Source organism: Lontra canadensis, unplaced genomic scaffold, assembly GCF_010015895.1.
Source record: "Lontra canadensis isolate GAN:19392208 unplaced genomic scaffold, GSC_riverotter_1.0 scaffold9, whole genome shotgun sequence".
Lineage (NCBI taxonomy): Eukaryota > Metazoa > Chordata > Mammalia > Carnivora > Mustelidae > Lontra > Lontra canadensis.
Window position 1 is genome coordinate 15462961 of NW_022631003.1, and position 27258 is coordinate 15490218.

The 27258-nt window shown below is 39.0% G+C and overlaps 2 protein-coding genes and 1 long non-coding RNA gene across 5 annotated transcripts in view; 1 reads left to right on the forward strand and 2 right to left on the reverse strand.

Annotated features, from left to right (window-relative positions):
- Positions 1-2350, reverse strand: part of MSRB3 (methionine sulfoxide reductase B3) — a 163267-nt gene extending 160917 nt beyond the window's left edge. The window contains exon 1 of one of the 2 annotated variants that reach the window (XM_032854901.1): positions 2173-2350. In XM_032854901.1, coding sequence (XP_032710792.1) covers positions 2173-2263 — 91 coding nt within the window. In that variant the 5' untranslated portion in view covers positions 2264-2350. The remainder of the gene's footprint in view (positions 1-2172) is intronic. The other variant, XM_032854902.1, reaches the window with a different exon arrangement.
- Positions 2351-2812: 462 nt separating this feature from the next.
- LOC116866162 lies at positions 2813-13959 on the forward strand. Its single transcript, XR_004382352.1, has 3 exons — positions 2813-2856; positions 8728-8806; positions 13308-13959. It is a non-coding gene; the product is annotated as an uncharacterized LOC116866162 (long non-coding RNA).
- A 466-nt stretch (positions 13960-14425) lies between these two features.
- LEMD3 (LEM domain containing 3) overlaps positions 14426-27258 on the reverse strand; it is a 77068-nt gene continuing 64235 nt past the window's right edge. The window contains exons 14-15 of one of the 2 annotated variants that reach the window (XR_004382350.1): positions 16893-17073; positions 14426-15921 (exon numbers count right to left, since the gene is read on the reverse strand). The gene's annotated coding sequence lies outside the window, so the exon portion shown is untranslated. The remainder of the gene's footprint in view (positions 15922-16892; positions 17074-27258) is intronic. The other variant, XR_004382351.1, reaches the window with a different exon arrangement.

Below are 27258 nucleotides of genomic sequence, written 5' to 3' on the forward strand. Positions count from 1 at the left end.
GGTAAAATCAAAGAACTGTGATCAGATAATAGACCAAAAAAGCATTATTTCCCAAAGTTCATCTTTAATGGCTGAAATTTTATTTTTAATTTAAAAAGGATAAATGTATTAGAAAAATGTAGGAAAAAATCTATGCAACTACTCTTGGGATCTTTTCTGGATATTCTTGTTACTTGAGTTTAGCAAAATAGTAGTAAAGATTTCTGACCTAATTGGTTAACATTTTAGTTAGGAAAACTAGAACAAGCACCTTAAAAAACTAAAAATCTATGAGTTGATGCAAAACGTAAATAATGCTGTATGTTTGCAACCTTGGCAGATAGGCAGTTTAGGCACTGTGACAAAATTCTATATGGCAGAGAACTACTTCTTTTAATATAAAAAAAATTCCAGATGTTCACATAGGACCCTAATAAAAGTCATCAGAAATTAGACTTATATGTCAGCTGGGACCAAAATTAAAAGAATGAATGTTTAAAGGATCCAAATATAAACTTGGTGTTCAAAAGTACTGGCAAGGGGCCACGATGCAATGGATTTTGGTCTTCAAGGGCTGCTTTACCACAAGTATTAGGTAAGTCAACACATCACTGAGGGGGGAAAAACAACAACAACAAAAAACATATATTCCCTGGCAGTACAATCCACTCTTTATTGTCCAGCACAGTATTTTCTAGAAGACCACTAATAAAATGTGTAGTTAGAACTTCCCGTATTGCCCAAGAAGTATTATTAAAGATACTCCTAAAATATGAATTCGTAAAAAGTAGGCTTTCTGAAAAACAGTTCTAGTCAAAAGCAAACATGAAATTGGTATCATTACTTAAATTAATAAGCTGCACATTTAATAAAGTCAAACATTTTAAAAATCTCCTGTTAATCTAAATTGGCAATTTTATAAGTTACATGAATCCTGAAGATGTTTTTATGGACCGACTATCTTGTAAAATCTGTTTTGCCACCAGTGCTGCAAACGGAATATGAAGTGACAGACCAGAAAGTTCTGAATATAATCTATGCTTAACAGAGTCTCCAACTAATCCATAAGTCCTAATTGCGAGCCATATCTTATGTTGACAGTTTAGTCTACTAGTGGCAAAAAACAAAAACAAACTAAAATTCCCTAATCTCAACTGAGGAATTACGATTTTTCTTCTCCCATTCCAGCAAAAACTAAGAACTGAGAAGCTCTGATGATTAGTAAGTTAGACGCTCATCACAAATATCAAAGTTCATGCAATTTCACATGCACCTTAAACTCTACATTTGTAATTTCAAGTAATTACCTTTTACAACCTTAGAAAAAAATCCTCACTGATATTTTCCACATGATTTAAAGAAAATGATCTTTAAAAATCATCCTAAGACTTCAGAATTACCCTAATTATAGTCCTAAACCAAAGAAGGCAGGAATGGCACCTTTCGTTCACAGAGTTTGACTTTAAATAGTCCAGTGTAAAACTTAAAAAACACACTCGGATGCTTTTCTCCGCTCAAAAACAAAACAAAACTGGTACCTGGCAAACTCGGGGTTTTGTTCGGTTTGGGCCTATTAAATACCAGCGGGGCCCGCGGGGAGCGGGAGCCCGAGCCCCGGGCGCGGGCGACGCGGCTGGCGGGCGACCGTGCGCCTCTGGGTGCCCCCTGCTCGCCGCCCCCAGCTCCGCCCCGCGCCCCACGCCCTCCGGACGCGCAGCCGGAGGCGCGGGCCTGACCTGCGCATTCCCACGCACCCCAGCCCGTTATCCGAGCCGGCACTTCGGTGGGAGCCCGTCCTTCCCGAAGCCCGCGCGGCCCCCCTCCCCTGCCTCCTGCGGGCTGCCCCGCCAAGCCCCTCCCCGGGGGCCCGCGTCCGGCGAGAGCGTCCCTCCGGCTCAGGTTCGCTCCGGGGACGGGATAAGGTGTCAGCAAGGCGGCCAGACGCCTCCCGTAGGCGGGGGCGAATCCAGCCTGACCTCCTTCCATCCGCCCCCCCCCCCCCAACCCCACCGCCCGCGCGGGGCGCTCCCCTTCAGTGCCCGCCCCCGGCCCAAGACAGGGGGCGTCCCCAGAGGAGGCTGAAGGGGGCGCAGCCGGCGCTCGGAGGGGATCCGGGGTCTGGATCACACTTCAGCTTGGCAGGGCTGGGGTGGGAGAGAGGGGAGGCGAGGGGGAGAGGGAGCCCAAACTTACCTGACTGCGCGGCTCCCCGCGCCACGGCCGTGGCCAGCCAGAGGCAGAGGCAGAGCGAGAGGGGGCGCGGGAGGGTCCGCCACCGGCTCATGGAAGAGCCAGGGAGCCGCCGCCGCCGCTGCCGCCGCCGTCCGAGCCTCCCTCACTCCCTCCCTCCCAGGCTCCGGGCGACGGACGGGGCGGCGGGAGGCATGACGGGAAATTCCTGGGCACGGGCAGCCGAGTCCAAATATGAGCATGGGAGACGAGCGAGGGAGGACCGCGGAGCGCGCCCGCCGCGGACGGGGCGGCTGCCCGGCCTCGGCGGCCGCCAACTCCCTCCTCCTCCAAATCCTCCTCCTCCACAGCCGCCGCGACGCTGCCGGCCGCGAGCGCGAGCAGAAGGTGGAATCTCTCCGCCAGGGAGCATCCCTCTCCGGGGTGGAGGCCCAAGAGCAGAGCCTAGCATCCCACCCAGGTCCCACCTAAGACGCCTGAGCAGGATAGAGAATAGAGAAACCACCACGGGGAGACCAGACAGCGAGCGGAGGACGCGAGGGAAGACGCCTAAGGAGCTTGAGGAGACTCCCGCTGTGCCCCCGATCACTGGAGAACTTTGGTCATGAGAGCAAGAAAAGATCTGGCAAGTACTTCTGTAAGTGTGGGAGGGTGAGGCTGCAGCGGCCCTACCAGTTCTGTATTCAGGTGAGCCGTCTGATACACAACAAATAGGCATTATAAGACACGAAAGCACCCTCCTGCGTTCCACGGGAGCCTTTATATGGAGTGGAGGCAGGCTTCGTGACAACAGTTTTCATAATAGTTAAATGTTGAGACCGGTTGTCCTTTGCACCACCAGCCTCTCTTCTTCCCCTTACACTAGTTTTTGTATTTGTTGTAGCTTGTCTAAAAGGCAATATTGAAATTTATTCAAAAGGTGCTACCTCCGATGGCCAAACTGTCAGTCCCAGATGTTTAATTACAGGCCCAAGCCACTAGTCCCCTGCCTTTTCTTTGGCACTGATAACTCCTCCGGTAATCAAGTCCAAATGACCCTTAGCTTTTCAAGACAACGTAATTATATCTTAATTACTGTAATTTATTATTTTTATTCACACTGGCACGACAGACCCTGCAGATGCAAGATGTTATATAGAATTACTTAGGAACATTTTAAGATGCTACAAGAATGATTTATTGATGCAAAACTCTTAAGGGGTAAATGCCAAACAGATTTAGAGTGTGGATTATTCTAGTGTGAACTAAAGTGCGGTAATTTGTACATCACACTGCTTGTCTGAAAATGCTGATTTGAAAAGCAGAAACTTCAAAACAAATTTAATTCTAGCAAATTATTAAGGCCCATATGCCAAAAACCATTCCAGTTGTAAGTAGCTCCCCTTAAATCATCTGGTACTGAGAAACACCACATCCCATGAATTACTCCTGGCAAATGGGCAGATTTCATCCTTAATATACTAGCAGTGATAATGAGGCTAAGGGCAGATGACCTAAGTAATCTAAGGGTAAATAAACTGTAATACAGTAAATAAGGGATTTAAAAGACACATGGTATTATTCAATTTAGGTACCTAGAAGCTGGGCGGTAGGAGGGGAATACTCAGGAAAACAATTGGATATTCACTCCCTTTTCTCTTTTTTGTATATTTAACTGGGTATTACATAAGCGTCTATTTTTCTTTCTTTTTTTTTAAGATTTATTTTTATTTGAGAGAAAGAGCGCACTCAAGTCAGGGGGAGGGACAGAGGGAGAGAAAGAGAGAGAACCTCAAGCAGACTCGCTGCTGAGCATGGAGCCCAATGCAGGGCTCTATCCCAGGACCCTGAGATCCTGACCTGAGGTGAAACCAAGAGCTGGACGCTCAACTGACTGAGCTACCCAGGGACCCAAGCATCGGTTTTCCTTAATTCCCTTACAACTAACGTTGTTCTTTGCCCATAGTCTAACGGGTTGTTTAAAAACAAAAGGAGAGGCACCTGGGTGGCTCAGTGGGTTGGGCCTCTTGCCTTCGGCTCAGGTCATGATGTCGGGGTCCTGGGATCGAGCCCCACATCGGGCTCTGTGCTCGGCGGGTATCCTGCTTCATCCTCTCTCTCTGCCTGTCTCCCTACCTACTTGTGATCTCTCTCTCTGTCACATAAATAAATAAAATCTTTAAAAAAAAAGGAAATGAACACAGTAAATTGTGGACTGCTATACAGCAGCTCTGAGCTAAGTGCAGAGAAGAGCTTGTTTCAAAGGATTGTAATAATTATAGTAATATTACAGTAATATTACTCTAATATAGTAATATTATAGTAATATTTAAAATTGTTATAAGTTGCATATAAGTTGACCTTATATGCAAAAACATAAAATTATAAACAAGTCATTATCCTACAACCTAATTCATATTACTATAAGTGGAGAGTTAAGTGATTATATCAATTCTACTGACTTGACAGCAAAACCAGCAGCTGGTTTTGCTTTTATTTTTTATTTTTAAGATTCTATTTATTTGAGAGGGGCAGGCGGGGAAGGAGCAGAGGAAGAGGAACAAGTGGACTCTGCACTGAGCATGGAGCCCAAGGGCATTCCCCATCGATCCCATGAGCCTGAGATCACAACCACAGCTGAAACCAAGAGTGGGCCCTTCAACTGACCCAGCCACCCAGGTGCCCCATCCCTCAACTGTCTTCAAGGCTCCGATAAGTATGTTAGAGAGAGGAGCAAAGAGTTGAAGTTACTTGAGTGTGTAACAAGTGCCAGACACTGTGCTAGATGTTTTACCCAGGGTACTTCATTTAATCCTTACAAATATCTCTAAGCTTATTATCCTTTATCCGTATTTTACAACTAAGGAGAATGTGGCATAGATAAATTATGTTACCAGGAACGGGTGAAGGAGTATTTGAATTCAAAGCTCGTTCCAAAATTCTATATACTCTTTTTGCTGTATGAATTTGTCCCATTTTCCAAACTGTATTCACTGGGCTCTTGTGGTTTTAAGTAACTGGTGTGCACTCAAGTTACCTCAGGTAATAAGGGGTAAAGAACACGTGTGGAAATAAGACCAGAGACTTAACCGGCTTGTCAGGTCATCCTTTGTGAGCCTGGGAGGTGGAGGCTTTGCCTTTGATAAGCACCAGGAACAGGAAAGGTACTACCCTCTGACCACATTCCTGTGAGCTTTGTAATTTAACCACTCATATTTAAATCATATATTTCACAACATTTTCTCTAACATCATTTTTATTATAATCTTAATACCAATCATGTTAACATATTACCTTAAACATTGTTTGTTTTTAAGACAAAGGACCCGGAAGAGGTAACTGCTTGCCTGCTCCCCATATACCATCCCTTCCCTTACCCAGTGGTGTGCTGGTAAATTTTTAACAACCAGATCAGGAGGAGGGAGACCTCAGTTGTAACAAAAACCAGTTGATGTGGTGTCAGTACTCCTACCAGCCTGAGGCAGAGTGGGGCAGAGATGTATGTAACTAGCTGTTGGGCCTGAGAAAGCCAGCCCAGCATACCACTGCCCCAACTCTTCGTAAAACATCTTCAGAACACAGCCATAATTCAAGTTGCACAACTATAACTCTTTCCTCTTGCTGCCAGTTCTGTGTCTATAGTTCATAATCAAATGCCCCAGAGGGGAGAGTCTGATTCTATCACCATTGTCGTTTTGGGGGAAAGTTCTTACTTGAGGCAATCTCAGAAGCCACTGGGCAGCCCACCGATTGGCTACCTCTGAGTCAGGTGTCCTCTCCTACTCCAACTGTGACTCAGATGGAAGGCTAACATGCTGTGCCACACAGCACCAATGCTGAAGAAACAGACTGCATTGCTACTTCTTAGGGGGTTGTGGTTGGGGCAACCTCTTTTGAAAGGAGTCTGTAAGCAGGACAGGCTTTCCAGCAGTAATCTCTCCAACATACTGTGCTCACTCTTCAGAAAGATCCTCTCAGCCACTACACAAAGCTTTGGGCCAGTTTCCACTCCACATACTCCAAGGAACATCTTGGGTGGATGCCAACAACAGCAAACAGGGGGATGGACAGGTTAGAAGACAGTATTCAAAATCCCCCAGTCAGTGTGAGAAACCCTAAGTTAGTACTTAAATTCAATGAGTATTTATCAGGCGCCAATGTTTTAAACCAATAATGACTGGTCAGAGAGTAAGGGAATTACCTCTTAGGAGGATGTAATAGACTCTCCAAGAAAAAGCTTTTCAAACTATACTCAATCCAGACTCCCCAGATTCTGCTTTTCTCTCCCAGGAAATAGAATGGTGTGACCCACCCATGCTGAGAACACTTTTATACTGGTGGAAGCATGCCCCTTGCCTTGGTGTGCTGGGGTGAGAGTAAGGTTGAGGAGAACTATTCTCAACATGAGGGACACAGAGTCAATGCTGACTAAGGGAGACACCTGAAATTTTCTCCCGGATTCTGAAAAAGAATTTCCACTTTCATGACACCCTTCCAGTCCCCAGTCATCAGATGTACTGAAAGGACAAGGACTCTATACCAGGTCATGAAGTGGGACCCCTAAACAAAGATGAAGACTGAATTAAAATGAGCATTTTCCATCTTTTCATGGTAAAATAATTTTGCACCATCTCAAATGGCATTCTTTTATTTTACACAGTTGAAGCCATCCCTTTTGTTGATTAGTTCTAGAGAGAGATCTGATGTATTTCCATGATTGATGTGCTGCCTGATTCTACCAGCTGTGGATATATAAATATGCTACAACAAGCAATAGATATTTAATAAGATTTTCAGTATTTTAGAGAAATAATCCTCCCTAGACCAGCAAAGCTGCTTGACTCTTAGCAAGATTGTGTCACATAAAGCAACACATGCAACATCAACTACATATACAAAATGAAAGAGAAGGGGAAGGGGTAGGATGGAACGTCTTGAGGCACCTGGGTGGTTCAGATGGTTAAGCATCTGACTCTTGGTTTCAGCTCAGGTCATGATCTCACGGGTCATGGGAGGGAGCCCCATGCCCCCATCCCTGCTCAGCATGGGTGTCTGCTTGAAGATTCTCTCCCTCTCCTCCTGCCCCCAGGCATGTGCACATCCCCTCTAAAATAAATAAATCTTAAAAAAAAAATGAACATTTTAAGTTGTAAGGAAAATTCTGATAGTGAACTTGATTCTACTCTTTCACTCCATCTCTCAGTGCTTCTTATATGGAGAACATTTAGTCCCACAGTATGTGCATGCAATGTTTAAAGGTGTGTATTTTTCACATAATTTGTCCCTAACCACAAACTACATCCTTTATGTGTTGTTCAGCCAAAGCAGCTTCAATGTGATCCAGAGGTACAGGAAACCCTGGCTGTGTTGGGCCTTCTGGGAAATACCATGTTGCTCTCCAAAATGGTGCCTCCCTAGAGGATTTTCTGCAGTAGTTTTACTTCTGCCTAAATTTCACCCTGTGAACTGCCGTTAATCTCCAAATCAAATAGTTCCACTTACTGGTCAGGGACCTAGGCTTTGGCCTCAGACAGATCTAAATTCAAGGATGGCTTCCACCATTAAAGCTAATGGGACAATAGGCAAGTTACTTAACTACTCCAAGCTTTGATATTCTTTATTCTCTGTAGAATGAAAAAATAAAGATATCTACCACTCATGATGCTTAGCACTTAGTCGCACGATAGCTAATGGTAAGTCCTTAATAAGTATCAATATAATACTATTAACATTTATCATCACTTACCAACTTTCAATCACCAGAGTCACTCTTTGCCTTTTAAGCTTTATCTAATATGACTTCCTGTCTGAAATGACTCATAGTTTCTCTTCACAGTTCAGAGTCCTACATTTGTATTCATAATCACCTCTTAAGGAAGTCTGTTGAGATTTAGTTAATTCTTTCAACACATGTTTTCTTCAAAAACTTTTTTATATTTATACCCAGGTTTAGTAATAGTAAATGTTTTCAAATATGTTTTTAAGTCTTCACTTCCTCAAAGGAATCATATTAGAAGGCTACACTTATCATTACTCAAACTACTTTGTGAAAACCACTTTTAGATTTGCCATCAAAATATGTGATGAAATTTTTAAAATATCTTCAACACAGGAAAATCATCTTTGCATTCATTCATTCTACAAATATTTACTTAATGCTTACTATGAGCTGGAGAGACAATAAGGTAAACTGGCAAGATACTTAGTATATTAAAGTGATAACTGCTAACAAGAGAAATAAGGCAGGGAAGGTTGCTAAAAGCGTTGGGAAAGTAACATTAAAGACATACAAAAAAGAAGGAAGCCATGCTAGTGTTTGAGAGAAGAGGAACAGCAAGCAAAGAGGAAATACCCAAAGCAGAGGTAGACCTGCCCTGCACGAGGACCATCCAGGAGGCTGCCATGGGGAGAAGAGGGAGAAAAGGGGCTGTGGAGGGAGCATCAAAGGTTGTGGCTCAAGAGGCAATCATGTAGGGTCTTATGGGTCATTTATAAGGATTTTGGCTTTCTTTGTAGTGAGATGGGAGGCTATAATAGGCTTTACACAGAAACAACATGATCTGATTTATATCTTCACAGAGAACTTTCTCTGGCTGTTCTTTTAAGGAGTGCAGAGATAGAAGGGGAGACCAATCAGGAGGTTCACGAAGTAATCCAGGTGAGAGGTAACTGTGACTTGGGGTAGGGAAGCAGTGGAGATGGCGAAAAGGGATCAAACTGAAGATGTATTTGGAAAGAAGGGCCCCCAAGATTTGCTGACATACCAGTTGTAGGGTTTGAAAGAAAGTTAAGAACACCTCTATACTTTTTTTCCTTTTCCTTTTCCCCCCTCCCTGAGCATTACAGAATGGCCATTTCATGAGAAAGATAGGGATGTCGTGGAAGTGGGTGCTGGGATAGTTTATTAGCAGCTGAGTTTTCCACATTAAGTTTGAAATGGCTTTTAGACACATAAGATAATGTTCATCTAGACAACTAAATATGAAAGTCACACATATAGAGGGACGACTGGGTTACAGATAGCATAGAAATGTATATAAATCACAAGACATCCGTAGGTTGATTAAAAAAAAAAAAAAAAACAATGGTCAGCAAGGGCATGGTTGGTGGGAATGCAAACTGGTGCAGCCACTGTGTAAAACAATATGCAGTTTCCTCAAAATATTAAAAACAGAACTGTCCTATAACCCAGGAACTACACTACTGGGTATTTACCCCCCAAATACAAAAACATTAATTTGAAGGGATACAGGCACCCGCTTATTGCAGCATTATTTACAATAGCCAAACTATAGAAGCAGCCCGGGTATCCATCAATGCACAAAGATGATGGTGTGTGTATAGAATAGAATATTATATGGCTGTCTTGCCATTTGCAATGACATGGATGGGGCTAGAGTGTATTATGCCAAGTGAAATATGCCAGAGAAAGGCAAATATAAGATTTCACTCATATGTGGAATTTAAGAAACAAAAAAAAATGAGCAAAGGAAAAAAAGAGGAAGAAACATTTCAATAACAGACAACACACTGATGGTTAACAGAGGGAGGGTGAGATAGGGGACATAAGGGATGGGGATTAAAGAATGCACTTATCATGATGAAAAAAATAAGATAAAATGATTTTTAAAAAGGAAAAAAAAAAAAGACGGTGAGACTAAAGAGGTTGGAGGAAAAGTATGGAAGCCCGAGAGGCAAATGAAGCTCTATTTTTTTGGAGAACACACTTGATTTGTGGAAAAAGACAAAATTTAGAACCAAACAGAATGGATGAATGGCCACACTATTATTCCTTTTATGCTTTCAAATGAGTAAACATAAAATATTAATGATTTTTATTACTATAAAGACTTATAAACTGACAGTGAAACACCTTAATAGTCTCTAAATATTTGAGAATAGCAGCAAGGAATATGGGTATATTCCAGCACGTGACCACATTGAAAAGCCATCCCTATAGGTCAAATGGCCAAACATCCAAGAGTTGTGGTTTGTAACTGACAGCTAAGTGACAAGGTCCGCCAGACGGAAGGGCATAAGAACATCTCTTCAGAGATACAAACCTTTCTGAGGTTCAAATATATACAGTTTTCAAGCTGTAGCTTAAAGTATTGTACCAAAATTGATTTTATTAAGTTGGTGGTCTATATAAGTAGAGAAGGAAAGAAACTTGCAGTTGACAGATTTCTATTCAAACTCTGCCTGTGCCAAGTAATAGTTGTGTATGACTTTCTAATTCACATGTCTGGGATTTAGTGACCCTACCTTTGAAATGTAAGCAGTAATTTTTAAGAAGCAGTCTGTCCTGCCTATTCTACAAGATGTTGGTGGGAGTTGAATGATATGAGGGGCTTTCAAACTACTGATGTCTAAAGGAAAAGTAAGGATTGAGGCAAGGTGCATTTTTCTAAATTCACCCACTTTTGTTTCTTTGTATAAGTCACAGTTCTTTACATAGCTTGAAGATGCCTCTTTGAGATTCTGATAAAAGAAAAAGGTCCCCAAGGAAATGCATAACAGACATACACACAAATTTAGTATACAGTTACACACTGAAAATCCCTTTGGAGCATAATTTCTTGTGTGGAAGAGAAACTTAATGAAATTCTTTAAAAAAAAACTTAGTGTGTGGTAGGCAGTGGGGGTAAATCAGAAGAGTAGCGTTGGGAACACCACCCAGGCAGGTGCAGATACCCAAATTCGAGGTAGAGTCCCTACTCTAAGTAGTGGCAGTATGATAGGAGTTGCCAGATAAAACTCAGGATACGCAGATAAATCTAAACACCAAATAATTTTTAGTATGTCCTAAATATTTCATGGAGCATTATTCATAATTTATCTGAAACTCAGTGTAACTGGACATTCTATACTTTTATGTGCTAAATCTGGCAACCCTAGAGAAAAACTGGTGAACTCCTTCCTCCCTTCAACCTCTTACTTCTCTGAGGCAGATTCTGAAACAAATCTGTGCAATGTGACCACTGTGAAATGGAGAGAAAGTCATTTAGATCTAGTCCAGTTCTTTGGTGGCTCCTGAAGAGACCCATAAAGACGTCAAATAGTTCTTTACAGACCTATTTATTTTCCCGCCAGGGCATAAACCTTACTAATATTGTGGCTCTATCCTATTCTCAATATATGGGTTTTATATGGTCCCGTCTGATCTACATGAAAGCGTGTGTAGCTGGGATTGAGTCCCAACATCAGGCTCTCTGCTCAGGAGGATCCTGCTTCTCCCTCTGCCTCTGCCCCTCCCTCCTGCTCACACTTGTGCTCTTTTGCTCTCTCTCTCCTCTCAAAAAATAAAATCTTAAAAAATAAAAAAACAAAACAGGAGTTGGAGGACCCATAGTCAGCTTGTCCATCACCCCGTCCTACGTACATGCACGCACATGCACATACACATGTGAAACTAGGCAGGTAGTTTCTTCTCTACACAGCCCAAATCCGTGGCCTTCCTTGACTGCACAGTGTATGGTATCAGCAGGAAGGAAGATGGGCTCAGACAAGAACGTCCCTTTCAGTGAAGGATGAGAGGCAGTTGAAAGATTCAAAGAAGGAAAGCTTTCTGAGGTGGTAGTACAAACCTGAAAGCAGAACAGGCAGGAGCATTCAGGAAGGTGCTTTCTCGGTCTAAAAGCTTCCAGCCCTTAAGGTCTTATCCCCTGGGTGATGCAACTAAAAACCCAAAGTAGTGCTGGAGAGCTTTAACCCGTATCTTTCCTACTTTTTTGATTCTGTCTGAAATTATCTTCTCCAGGTGCTGGTGTCTCATTTGTGGAGGCTAAAAGGTCAAGATAGCAAGGAGAAAGTAGTATGGTCTCAACCCCTTCCTCTTGTAAACAGAGAGACTAGGATTCAGAACTGATGATCAACACTATTTCAAGAACAGACCTTGGGGCGCCTGGGTGGCTCAGTTGGTTAAGCGTCTGCCTTTAACTCAGGTCATGGTCCCCAGCTCCTGGGATCCAGTCCCACATTATTTTTCCCTCTCCCTGCCTGCCGCTCTCCCCCTGCCGCTCCCCCTGTTTGTGCTCTCACTCTCTATATATCAAATAAGTAAATAAAATCTTTAAAAAAATTTTTAAAAAGAACAGCCCATAGTAAAACCAGAAGGCCCACAGTACATGTGGCTGAGGAGCATTTTGGAGAAGACAGGTGGATGAAAAACTAAGGCCAGTCTTCATGATTGACCTGTGGCTTAGTGAAAGCTGCCCCTGGGCAAAAGTGGATATTGAGTTATGGAGCAAGACTTGGATACAGACTGAATTCTCAGCAGTAACAGAATACAGGAAAGGAGAGTAGAGTCTACTTTTGCAACTTCCTATAGTGTAATGAGTGTAATACTGTTGACTGACCCTTCAGATGGGGGTGGGAGGATGGAAAGGGTATTGTTGAAGGGGTAGGGAGGGAGGTGGTGAATTTGTGCATGTTTCAACTCTCATAGGAAAAACAAATGGACCAAATAAAACTATCATCCATTTATCTTCCCACAGTGACACAAAATGAAAAAAAGAAAATGTTCCCTCTAAAAAAAAGTTCCTTCTAGGGGGGAGGGGGGTTGGGAGGGGGGGGGTGGGGTTATGGACATTGGGGAGGGTATGTGCTATGGTGAGTGCTGTGAAGTGTGTAAACCTGGCAATTCACAGACCTGTACCTCTGGGGAAAAAAATATATGTTTATAAGAAAAAAAAAAAGTTCCTTCTATATTCTGCACCCAGTAGTAACAATTACAACTAGAACTACAAGTAAAATTGGCTTACATTAATGAAAATACACATTATATCACAACCAAAGCTCTGAACACTCAAAATGTTCAGGGGAAAGAAACCCCGAAGAGACATTTGCTATAGTGCTTGGGGTAAAAGCAAAACATTAAAATAATAAAAAACATCTTCCAAATGAATCAAATGATGCTCAGCTTTAGGTAACTTTAGGTTACTTCATATCAATAAAGAAAAACACATCAGGAAATCTAAACCTTAAGTAAGCAATGATGTTATAAATATGAATGAAACAGCTCTGAACTATTTCCAGCTTTGCCTCTAAAATTCCTTTGGTCTGACGGCAGAACATATTATTTCCTGTTCTCATACTCTGTGGGAAGTAACACACCCATTTCAATCTTTGTCACTTTTTTCCTGTATCAACATCCACAGGAGGAATGATTTTGGTGCTGCCTACCCGAGGTTGAGAGCTCAGATCCATAAGCCATCTGGCAACGAGTCTCAAACTTTTGTCAGAGTTACCTGGAGAGCCTGTTACTATCCTGGGACCTTCTCCAGATACAGGGATTCAGCAGGCTTGGTGAAGGAGTCAGGAATCTGCATTTCTAACAAGTACCCCAGATGATTCTAGAAGAGGTGGTCCACATGTCCTTCTTTGAGAAATTCAGGTTTAGAGTAACCAGAGTAATTTTTCATGTGTGCTTTCTAATCAAGGTGAGTAAGTTTCAAACTCTCTTTTCTGTAATGCCCATAACAGGGGTAAGCAGGATTATAGGAAAATACATGCGAACATACATAACAAAGCTTTCATGACCTTTACAAAATATATATGTTTACTCATAATCCAAATAGGAAATTCAAATAACTAGAATTTTCACTTTACCCTACATTAAGTGAGGTTCATTATGAAATGAGGCACTGCAAGATTCTGACTTTCCTCCTGAGTCATCAGTGATTAAATTAAGCTCCCCAGAGTTTTAGCACTATGAATATTTTATTGTATTCTTTGAAAACTGGTTATTTTAAAATCAGATTATAACCCTTAGGTAACTGAAGTAACTAAATTCATTAAGACTTAGCTTCAAAAATTACTCCAGCCGAACAGGCATTTTTGTACTAATCTAATACTAGAATATGATCTACTGTATTGTAAGTACATATTTTTTTTCCTGAACATAATGAAAATAGCATACTTCTCTAAACCTATCAGTTACATGGCAATATTTATCCCACCAATCTCCAAATATGATAAGGCTCTGTCTTATAATGAAATAGTATTTTAAGTATATTCAGCTGCCCTTGAGGAAAACCAAGAAAAGCGATTTTGACTTTTTCCATGTTATCAAAGCATAATGGAAAATGAAATGGTACTTTTGTATATAATCAGACTATTATTGAGCTATGACACATTGTAATTTTGAAAATGCGGTTTTATTTAAACGTGGAACTACGTATAATTTACAATGATGAATAACAGAATGAGTGCGCATGCAAGGCTCGTGGCTAGGTCTTCGAATGTAAGGAGAGGATGCAACCCACAAGACTGCTCACAGAAGCATCTCTCCGGCTCATTCACCGTCTGCTCTTCACTCATCTCTGTTGCTCCTGGGATCTTCCAAGGATGTACACCAAACTGTTACCATATGTCTACTGCATAAAATTAACTTCTAAGAGTCCTATAATTAAAAGATTATACCAGCCTTTATGTTTAGTGTCACAGCAAGGAACATTTTAATAATACAGGACTGACTGTCGACAATCATTGGTGAAATACAACTGATCCATTCCAGTCAGGAGCTGACACAACTCTGGTGACCAACACTACCAGAGTTCCGATGATGATAATTCTAGAACAGTCATAGCTGAGATCTGAATCTCAGAGTTTTCACATTGAGAAAAAAACATTTACATTTAGATTTTCTGCCTTTTTAAAGCAGAAGCACTGAGCATACAAAGGAAGAATTCTGGGACACAATAGTTGGGAAAAACTAACAATAAAATGAATGATTTAGGAGACACGAGAGACTATATCATTTCAAAGTAAGATAAAATGGGAGAATACATTAGTTTTAAAAGAACAAAAATTGTTAATAGTGAAGAACAAAAAAGCTTTTTCTTTTATTTCTGTTTCAGAAATAAAAGAAATCAAAACTTAGGTTTCAAAACTGTACCCAACAGGGACATACCAGAGAATTTACCATTAATATCTTTATTTTAGGTTTTTGGTAAATATTTTTTTATGAGATTTAAGAAGTTCCCTTCTAGTTTGCTAAGAATTACTTTTTTTATGAAAAGGAATATGGATGTTGAATTGTTAGATGGTTTACTGCATCTAAATGAGGTGATCATATTTATTTCATTTATTCTGTTAATGGGACAAATTATATTGATTTTCTAATGTTAAACCAGTCCTGCATTCCTTGGAATACATCCAATATGGTCATGATGTATAATTCTTAGTTGTGTGTTGCAGGATTTGGTTTGCTGGCCACTTTAGTTTGTTTGGGACTTTTGCATCTTTGTTCAACGAGAGTGGCCTATAAATTTTCCTTTTCTGTTTTCTGCATCAAGGTTATGCTAATCAAGAGTGCACCCCATTTTTCTACTTGCTGGGATAGGGAATATGTCATTTAAAAAGGAAAGCACTACAGAGATTATACATTTTCAAAGGTATGTCTTATGCATGATCATTGTTAAGAGTGACTACAATGAAGTAAAGCAAAGGGATGTTAAAAAAAATAAATCACATTTTCAAGCAGTTTGTCTCATAGACCTTGATTTAGAAATGGTAACCAGGATATTATATGATGGGAATTTTACATTATTTCATTCCATTCTCTCAACTATACAATTACCATTGTTTTAAAAATGAGGAAACGGAGTCTTAGACCACTTAAATAACTTGCCTAAGGTCATACGACTAGTATGTGTCAACGCTAAAATTTGAGCATGGCTCTCACTCCAGGGACTGTGCTCTTAAACACGCTTCCTTTTTTCCTCTCTCAATGCAGGGATCCAGTGTTTTGGAAGACTTTTCATACACCTGCTAACAGTAAAAACCCACAAATCTGTAGCTAAAATAAATATAGCTCTTTTCCAAAATGCTGAAATTATAAAAACTCTAAAATGCCTGAGCTTCACTGCCAAAGGTTGGTAATGATTCAAAATATACTAACAGAGGAGATTCAAATTAAGAAAATAGACTAGAAATAATTATGGGAATCCTAATTAAGGTAAACATTTAAACATATGTAATAGGGGCACCTGGGTCGATCAGTGGGTTAAGCCTCTGCCTCGACTGAGGTCATGATCGCAGGGTCCTGGGACTGAGCCCCACATCAGGCTCTCTGCTCAGCAGGCAGCCTGCTTAATAAAAAATATATATATGTAATAAATGTTAATGGAAGTTTTGTATAATACATACGTAATTCAACAGATTAGACTTTACTGCTAAATTGCAGAGTAGTTCCCACCAACTGCATGTATATAGTATATTCCTTTCACTCCAGACAAAATTTTTCATTTCTAACAACTCTAATATCAAAATTCATTTTAGCATCAATGGGATCTTTAAAAAAAAAAAATCACTGACCAAGTTCCAAAGAAAAAAAAATTGTGTCTATCTGCATGAAGTCCAATTTCTGCCAGGGGACTTATGTTTGCTTCTACCTGGGCAACTACCAACTGTGAACACTATGTTTCTCTTTGCTTGAAGCTTTCTGGGCCCATGGTGGTTGGCTGTAGGAATTGGAACCACACTCTGAAAGAAGACCAACTGGCTTCTTTGCTGTCCCTTTCCAGAGACAAGTCCAGTTCTCATTTATCCTGACTCTGCCTAGTTTTATGCCAGGATCTTCTATCAGAATTCAGATCTTGGGTGTTATTTTTGTTGTTGTTTTCTTCCTTAGTGCCAGAGAAAATGATCCCTCTTCCAATTAAGAGTATCTTAGATGGCATATAGTATATTTAAATAATGTACATGCAATTTAAGCAGCACACAGACAATATTTTCCATACCTTATTCTCCAAAGATATTATTTTAATGACTGCCCATGATTCCATCATATGATAATCCATAATCCATTACTCTCACTTTTGTAGAATTCAATTGCTTCTCGTTTGTATCACAGTATAGAGCTGTAATGAATATCATTTTCATATCTCTTCATGTCACTTCTGATTTCTTCAGAATAAACTCCTAAATTAAAATGTAAGATCAAAGGGTATGAAGATTAAAACATTTTTTAAATGTATTACCAAACTGACCTATAAAAATGCTCATCACTTTACACAAATACCAGCATTTATGTAAGTGTCCTGTTTCCCCTAAACTAAAATAAAATCTGTCAAATTTCTTATGTAACTTTCTCAGTTGTTAATCTGCATTTACATCTGCAGCTCAATGTTTCATATATTTCTCGGTCATTTGCAGCTCTTCATTTGTCAATCATCTCCTGACGTCATTTGGCTATGTTCTATTGAGATGTTTGTCTTCTAGGTTAAAATGATTTTTATTTGTAGAATGTTATTGAAAATCATATATACTGTTACTGCTAATATCTTCCCATTTGCTTGTTTTTAAATTTGTTCTTAGATTTTTTAGATATACTCATTTTTGTTTAAATACAACTACAGGGAGCATTAATTTCTGATTTCTTTCTGTCTGTGCTAACCCCTGTATCACATGTTTTCCTCTGATTTTCCTCTTCATTATTTTATGACTACTTCTCAACTCTTTATTCCTCCTGGAATTTATCTAGGCATGTATAAAGGACTAGAACAGGTTAAAACTGCAAAACGCTGATACTAATGTAAATTAGTGATACAGTCTAATGTGAAAATAGAACTGGAGTGAATTCAGAGATTCAGGAAAAAGTCTAACCTGCCCCCTCATCCATTCTCTGCTACAATCTGCGATTTTCTTCCCTAAACCAAAGGACTCTTTGCATAATGATATTATTCGTGTTCCCTTTGTTTGCAGCTAATTATTGAGGACAGTGGTCCCCAACTTGTAATCATGGCACAGAAAGAAAAGGAAAATCATGTATGGTGCACAGTTAAAAAGCAGAGACTATGTAACAATTGCCAGAGTCAAGGAGGCCCTGAGCTCCACCACTGGAAGGGCACATTAGCACATCTGGAACCAATTTGTGGCATACCACTTGAGAAGGTCTGTTTCAGAACAGCTCTGCTACTTATGTTCCTCTGATAAAATGCCCTTCTCCACTGACAACGTTGCTAGGGTTCTAGAAAACAGATGCTGGTAATGATGTAGAGAAGCCCAACTATGACTAAACAAAATAAGCATCAGGAAACCACCCTCCTGCCCTTTTGTCCTGGACCCTGGCAAGACAAGGAGCGGATACTAAACTTCAAGAAAACAACCCAACACTTGTTGTGTTATTGGAACATATGAAATCTTTGTGAAAGATATCCTCTCTCAGCCAAGTTAGTCTAAGGAAACTGAGTGACTCTCATGATATGGAAGTATCTGGTCATTAATATCTTCTAAGTGACTACAAGCCAAGGGTCTGTGCCTCTTCAAAGGAGACAAAGAGTTGCAGGAGCCAAAGGCCCTGGCATTAGTTAAATTATGGCTCTAACTTTTTCTCTTATTTTTTTTTAACTTTTAGAGAATGATCCACTTTCCCTGCTCATATTTAAAGTCACCTTAAAAGTTAAAAAAAAAAAAAACCACCTTTATCCTACACTGAATTCTTATATACCAAAGTGCCCTCATAATTCAAGTATTTATTGGCCATGTAATCTGTTTTTGGTGTTGAATCATAACATAATAAAATATTCTTAGAAAAAGTCTGGGCCTCCTCTAATATCTTTCTCTGCTTCACAGTATCATCTATGTTCACGCCTGTGTTTCCCAATGTCTTGCAGGCTGTGCAATGAAAAACCATTACAAAGTGAACTAGCAAATCTCACAAAATATGTAGGGCTTTCATGAGGTTGATAAACGTGATGGAAAACTATTTAAATCGTGAACATAGCTATAGAACGTGTCAGTCCAGTTAGCTAGCTATTAAAGGGCAGAAGCTAAGGCCAAAAGGGCAATGTCACAAGAAGTTTTATTAAAGAATGATCTAATTAGACAGAAACCCTTACAAAAATGAAGTCTAGGATATTTTTGTAAAATGAATCAATTGAAATCAAATATGAAATGAAAATTATCATTTCATGATTCTAATAAATTTATCAGGAAAAAAGACCAAAATATTATTTCTAAGAGTTAAAATATTTAAGTTAACTTTGTTACATAGAAAATAAGTTTATTTTTATAATTTTAGTAAAAAATTTCAAGTCAAAGTTTTAGTAAAACTATGAAAATTCTGTCTCTGATTTAAGTGGATTTAATTTAAGTGACCTTCTGGTATTGGTTATACTCAGTAACTTTAAATATCTGATAGGGCCAGTCTCTCCTTTTCAATCATATTTTAAAAATTTACTTTCTTATTCATCCATCCAGCTGATATCATAGAAATTCATTTAAAATCCCTAGAAATTAATTTAAATCTATTGAAATCTTTATTGGAATTCATTAAACCTCTTTACCAGTTTAGGAAGAATTAGGTAGTCTATTAGAAATATTCATCTGTTGATGCCTGGTGACCTAGTTTTTAGCAGCAGAATATATATTCTTCTCAAATTCACATGGGACATTCTTCAGGATAGACCAAAATTACAGGGCCATAAAATAAGCTTCAAGAAGTTTAGGGCAGGGGGTGGCACCTGGATGTCTCAGTTGGTTAAGCATCCAACTCTTGATTTTGGCTCAGGTCATGATCTCAGGGTCCTGGGATTGAGGCCCACATTGGGCTCTATACCCAGTGAGGAACCTGCTTGAGGATTCTCTCCCTCTGCTCCTCTCCCTGCTCACACTCACATACTCTCTCTAAAATACATAAATCTTTAAAAAAAATTCAAGAGGACTGAAATCAAGAGAAATATGTTATCCGATCACATGGAATGAAATTAGAAATCAGTAACAGAAAGAAATAAGGGACATTCACAAATACATGGAAGTAAAACAATGAACTTGTAAATAACCAAGGGTGAGAAAAGAAACCAAAAGGAAATTAGAATACTTTGAGATGAATGAAAATGAAGACCCAATATACCAAAACTTATGGGATGCAATTAAAGCTGTGCTTGGGAGAAAATTTATGCCTGTAAATGCCCATACTAAAAAACAAAACAAACAAACAACAACAAAACTCTCAAATCAATAACCTAAACTTCCACCTAAACTACACTGGAAAAAGAAGAGCAAAATAAACCCAAAACAAGTAGAAGGAAGAAAATAATAGACCAAGGTAGAAATTAATGACATGAAGAATAGGAAAATTAAATAGACAACATCAACAAAAAAGTTGATTCTTTGAAAATATCAACAAAACTGGCAAACTTGTAGCTAGACTAACCAAGAAAAAAGGAGAGAAGACTCAAATGATTAAAATCAGTAAAGAACAGGTGTTGCTACTAACATTACAGAAATAAAGATGATTATAAGGGAATGCTATGAACTACATATACACTAAGAAATTAAGTAATAAATGAAAGGTGAAAATCCCTGGAAGGACACAAACTACTAAAACTGACCTCAGAAGAAAAGGAAAATTTGACCAGACCTATAACAAGTGAAAACATTGATTTAGCGATCAAAAAATGACCTATGAGGCCCAGGCCTAATGACATCAATGGTAAGTTCTACCAAACATTTAAAATATAATGAAATCTTTCTATTTGCAATGACATGGATGGAGCCAGAGAGTATAATGCTAAGTGAAAGAAGTCAGAGAGAGGCAAATTCTGTATGATTTCACTCCACTGTGGAATTAAGAAACAAAACAAACAAAGGGGGGAAAAAGGAGAGGGGTGCTAAGAAACAGACTCTTAACTATAGTGAACAAACTGATGATTACCAGAGGGGAGGTGGATAGGGAGATGGGTTAAATAGATGATGGAGATTAAGGAGGGCTCTTGTCGTGATGAGTACCAGGAGATTCGTGGAACTGTTGAATCATTGTACTGTACACCTGAAACTAATATTACAACTGTATGTTAACTAACTGGAATCTAAGTGAAAACTTAAAAAATAAAAAATAAAGTATAATTAATAACTGGTTTTCCACTAATGCTTCCAAAAAAATAGGAAGGACTACTTCCCAACTCATTCTGAAATCAGTAAACTGTGATGCCAAACCAGACAAAGACTTCACAAAAAAAGAAAACTGGAGACCAAATAACTCTTAAGAATACAGACACAAAAATTCTCAAAAAAGTACTAGCAAACCAAGCCAGCAACCTATAAAAAGGATTATATACCATGATCATGATCAAAGACTTGAGTGCAAGGTTGGTTTAGCATTTAGAAGTCAGTTCCCATTATCAACAGAATAAAGGACAAAAATCAACATGATCATTGCAATAGACACAGAAAAAGCACTTGACAAAATCCAACAGCCCTTCATTATAAAAACAAACAACAAACAAGAAATAGAAGGAAACTTCTCCCAATATGATAAAAGAAATTTTTCTTAAAAGATTTTATTTATTTATTTGACAGAGAGAGAGAGTGTGAGAGAGCACAAGCAAGGGGAGAGGCAAAAGGAGAGGAAAAGCAGGCTCCCGCCTGAGCAGGGAGCCCAATGAGGAGCTCCATCCCATCATCCTGGCCCTGGGATCATGACCTGAGTCAAAGACAGATGTTTAACCGACTGAGCCACCCAGGCACCCCAGGAAAATATTTTGAGATTAACGTAAATGAAAATACAACATACCCACAGCTAACGTCACACTTAATGGTGAAAAACTAAATGCTCTTCCGTTAAGATCAGGAACAAGACATCTGCCCTTGCCACTTCTATTCAATACTATTAGAGATTCTAGTCACGGCAACTAGAGAAAAGGGGGGGGAATCTAAGATTTTAAAAAGGGGGGCACTAGGAATAAATAAAACTATATATGCAGATAACATGATCTTATAAATAGGCAATTCTACAGAATTCACTAAAATCTATTAGAACTAACAAAAAAGTTCAATAAGGTGGCAGGACCCAAGAACAATATACAAAAAACAATTGTGTTTTATGCACTTGCAATGGACAATCTAAAAGTGAAAAATTGGGGTGCCTGGGTGGCTTAGTGGGTTAAAGCCTCTGCCTTCGGCTCAGGTCATGATCTCAGGGTCCTGGGATCGAGCCCCACGTCCGGCTCTCTGCTCCACAGGGAGCCTGCTTCCTCCTCTCTCTCTGCCTGCTTCTCTACCTACTTGTGATCTCTGTCTGTCAAATAAATAAATAAAAATTTAAAAAAAAAAAAGTGAAAAATTTTTAAAGTTCCACAGATAACAGCATTCACAAGAAAAAATGCCTAGCAGCAAATTTAAAAGAACTATAAAACTTGTATTTTGAAAACTATTTTTTTAACTATATTTTTGTGGAAAAAATTTAGACAAATAAATGGAAAGACATCCCATTTTCATGTATTGGAAGACTTAATATTGTTAAGATGGCAGTACTCCCAGTGATGTACATTAATGTACAGATTCAACATAATCCCCATCAAAATTTCAGCCAGCTTCTTTGCAATAACTGAAGCTGATCCTAAATAATCCACAGGAAGGAAATTCAAGGGATCCAGAATAGCTACCAGTCTTTTTTTTTTTAAGATTTCTTTTTTAATTTATTCATTTGACACACAGAGATCACAAGTAGGCAGAGACACAGGCAGAGAGAGAGAGAGAGGAAAGCAGGCTCCCTGCTGAGCAGAGAGCCTGACGTGGGGCTTGATCCCAGGACCCTGAGATCATGACCCGAGCCGAAAGCAGAGACTTAATCCACTGAGCCACCCAAGTGTCCCCAGAATAGCTACCAGTCTTGAAAAAGGAAAAAAAAAAAAAAAAAAAGTTTTTATTTCAAAACTTGCTACAAAGCTATAGTAATCAAGACAGTGTGGTACTGGCATAAGGATAAACAAATAAATAAATGGAATAGCACTTAGAGTCCAGAAATAAGCCCTCACTTTTACTGTCAACTGATTTTCAGCAAGAGTGACAAGATAATTCAATGAGTAAAAAATAGTCTTTTCAATACTTGGTGTTGAGACATCACAAATGGATATCCACGTGTAATACAATAGAGCTGGACCCCTATCTCTCATAATATATAGAATTTAATTCAAAACAGACCACTGTCTAAATGTAAGAGCAGGGCTCCTGGGTGGCTCAGTTGGTTAAGTGTCTGCTTTGGCTCCTGTCATGATCCCAGGGTCCTAGGATAGAGTCCTGCATCAGGCTCGCTGCTTCTCCCCTCTGTCTGTCTCTTATGAATAAATAAATAAAATCTTTAAATAAATAAATAATAAATCTAACAGCAAAAATAATATACTTCTTAGAATAAAACACACAAGGAAGTCAACTTGGATTAGGCAATCCTTTCTTAGACACCAAAACATGAGCAACAGAAGAAAAAATAAGTTGGATGGCATCACATGGGAAGACCTAAGCCCAGGGAAACAGCATTCTAGTAAGAACAGTATGAAGGCCCTAGGTGGAAAGTGGATAGGAAATAGAAAGTACACCAGAGTGGAAGAAGCATGATAGGAGAAATATTTGGAGAAAAGAACATAGGCCAGTTCATATAGAGCCTTGAAGGCTATTACAAGAAATTTGGACATTCCTCTAAATGCAATGGGAATCACTGGAGGATTATATTTTAGGGACGGATATGTTCTGATACATGTTTTTGAAGACAACTTTGATTCCTGTAGGGAAAATGAATTACAGCTGGGCAGGGAACAAGGAGACCAGCTTGGGCTTTTGCAGCAATCAAGGCAAGACATAATGATGGTGTCAAGACAATGGATAGATTGGATATCAGATAGATAGATAGATAGATAGACAGATAGGGATGTGGAAGAGCTGAAAGGACTTATTAACTAACTGAACGTAGGAACTGAAAAGAGAATAAGAATAACTTCTAGATTTTTGGCTTCAGCAACTAATATTTGTTGTATAATTTACTCAGAAAAGACTAGAAAAAGAATGGGTTTGGAGGCAAAGCAGCATGAAAATCAGAGCTTTGTTTTGGTATACAAATTTGAAAATCTTTTAGTCATCCAAATGGAGATCTCAAATAGCAAGGTGAACATACACATCTGGACCTAGGGTAGGAGCCAAGCTTGAGACAGAAATTTGAGAGTCATTCATCAGGCCTGGGTAAGATCACCCAGAGAAAACATCTAGAGAGAGGATAGTAGAGGAGCTCAGACTAAGGCCCAGGGCACTCCAATATTAAGAGTGAGCAAAGGAGGAAGACCTGGCAGAAGAAACTGAAAAAGAGTAACAAATCATGCAGGAGGAAAGATGGGATTGTGGTGTGTTAAAGAATAACTCAGATATTTAGTTACTTACATGGAAATTTAGTCACATGAGGTAGACAATGAAAAACCTATCAAAGAAAAAAGACCAAAAAAGAAAAAAAAAAAAGCAGGGGTGCCTGGTTGGCTCAGTCAGTTAAGTGTTTGCCTTCAGCTCAGGTTTTGATCTCAGGGTCCTGGGATCAAGTCCGACATCAGGCTCTCTGCTCAGTGGAGAGTCTGCTTCTCCTTCTGCCTACCACTCCCCCTGCTTGTGTTTTCTTTGTCAAATAAATAAGTAAAATCTTTAAAAAAAAGGGGGGGGGGGACTCACCACCACCACCATAGGAAAGAGGTGAGAAAACAAAGTACAATATAGCAACAGTTAAGTCTTGTTTATATAGTTTCTTGGTAAATTGATTAGATGGCAGTTGGTAAAAAGGCTGAGCAGAATGTCCTTAAGCAGCCTAACTGATCATCAAAGAAAATAGTTTCAGGTTAAGGATTTGCCAAAGTCTTGAGAGTTTAGCCATGGAATATACGCAACAGGCTTTCTTTGTGTATTTTTTAGAGTATACTATGTTAGGCCAGGTGCAAACCATTCCTCATCGGAATTTTTCAAGTATCACAGAAAATAAAAGAGAAAGAAAATACCTCAAGAATATGGGAGCCAAAAATCATAATCAGGAGATCCAAATTAATCTTACACAGGGTACCTTTATACCGATGGTTCTCAAACTTGAATGTGTATCAGGATCACCTGGAGGATTTGTGAACATAGATTAGTAGGCCCCCAACTCCAAAGTCCCTGATACAGTAAGTCTAGGTGGGGTCCAATAATTTGTTTGGAGTAACAAGTTACCATTTGATACTGATGCTGCTGACTAGAGAACCACAGGTTTTGAGTATCACTGACCTAGAGAAACTTGAATGTGTACAGCAGGAAACATGTTCAAGAATGAATGAATATTCATAGCTACCTTATTTATAACAGTAAAAAACTAAGAACGGTCTCAATGTTCATAGATACTTGAATAGATAAATTGTGGTATATTTTATGAAGAATACTATACAGCCATGACAATGAATGGAAGCGACCTGCATCTCTACAGATGAATCTCAATAACAATGCTGAACAAAAAAGGTCACTGAAGTATACATTTGATTCTACTCCGAGAGGTCAAAGGCAGTAACAAACAATATAATATTTAGAGACACATACATATGTGGTAAAATTGTAATGCAAAATAAAGAACTATTAACACACAATTCAGAATAATGGTTATCTGGGAGTAGGGAATGAGAAAGAAACCTATCAGGTAAAGGCAGAGAAGTGCTCCAAAGTCAATATTCTGTACCTTAAGATGATGGTACACTTCAAAATGTAAGTAAGATATTTCAACATATTCTTATATGTGTGAGTTATTTCATGACAACAAAAAAAACTAAGTAAAAAAAGACACAATAATCAGCAATGTCTGAGGGTGCTAAGAGCTTAAGAAAGATGAAGCTATAGAAATGACTCCTGAATTTGGCCAAAGGAAGTTTTGTGGTGCTGCAGAGGAGCAATTTCAGAGGAATGATGAGTACAGAAACCAAACTAAAGCAGACTGAAAACACTGTAATACAAGACATAAACTAGAAAAACAGTAAGAGAAGTGCAAATCAAGTATTTCAGAAATGCACATGGAAGAAATTACTTTCAGCCAGAAATAATCAACAACACTTCCTGGAGGTGACACATGAGTAACATTTTAGAGGATGGGCAAGACTTGGGTATACAGAAACAGGAAATGGAAGATGTTTCAAGGAACAATATGAATAGTGCCATTAAAAGCATAATCAAGCAAGAATTAGGTATGTCCGTGAAAGTCAAGCAGTGCAGTTCAGCTGGAACACAAAGGCAAAGTAAGTGGGATTCAGCTGGAAAGGTACTGGTCTAGACCTGCATTGTCACCGTGGTTGACACTGGCTAAACTTGGATTCTGAGCATTTAAAAGATGGCTGCTATAACTGAAGAATTAAAGTTTTAAAGTGAATTAATGTAAACTTAAAAACTGATACCTGATTCAGCTATAGGAAAACTTCTATATATGTTTGGAAGAACTTGGATATGTGAGTCTAATTTTTCCAAAAGTAGAGGTTATAAAATCGAAATATAGATCAAGTATTTTCAGTGAAAATGTAGCATCTGAATTGAGACGGCCTGTTAATAAGGTGACCAACTATGTAAGTTTTAGCACTGTAAGTCACACAAGCTGTAAGTGTAATATATATTTTAGATTTTAAAGCATATAACTCATTAATAAAATTTTTAATTACGTGCTGAGATAATATCCTGAATATATAAGGTTAAATAAAATGTATTAAAGTTAACTTCACCTGTTTTTTACTTTTTAATATGACCATCATAAAATTTTAATGACACATGGCATTATATTTGTACTGGACAAGCACTGGTCTAAATAAAAGCAGGCCTTGAATACCAACTCAAACTTGGCTATTATTCAGTAGGAAATTAAAAGCCACTAAAATCTTCACATCAGTAGGGGGATTTTTTCGGTTGTTTTTGGTTTTTTGTTTTCGGTAAAAGGAAGTATTGCAACTTTTTGGAAATACAAAAGTAACACTGCCCATTAGGAGTTAAAATTTTAAATTAATTCATCAGATCAAAGCAGAAATGAAGTCGCCAAGAAATGGTTCCAGGCCTGGAAGACCTGACTAGTTTAGGAAGGCTGTATAATATATAGCTTCAAGCAAGTTTCTAGTCTTGGGTATATGGCAAACCACTTACGAACAGTTGTTTAAAACCAACTTTTGTATTTGTTCTTTCTTTTGACAATCACAGGTTTGTAGATCTACTCAACATCTCATTTTCCTACAAACCAGGAAAATTTCTAATCAATATCAGAGAATCATAGATAATGTCAGAATATTATGTAAGTTAACAGTTCTGGTTTTTGGAAAGGAGAATTCTTAAACAGCTCCATCTTGCCCTTCCTCTAAAAATGTT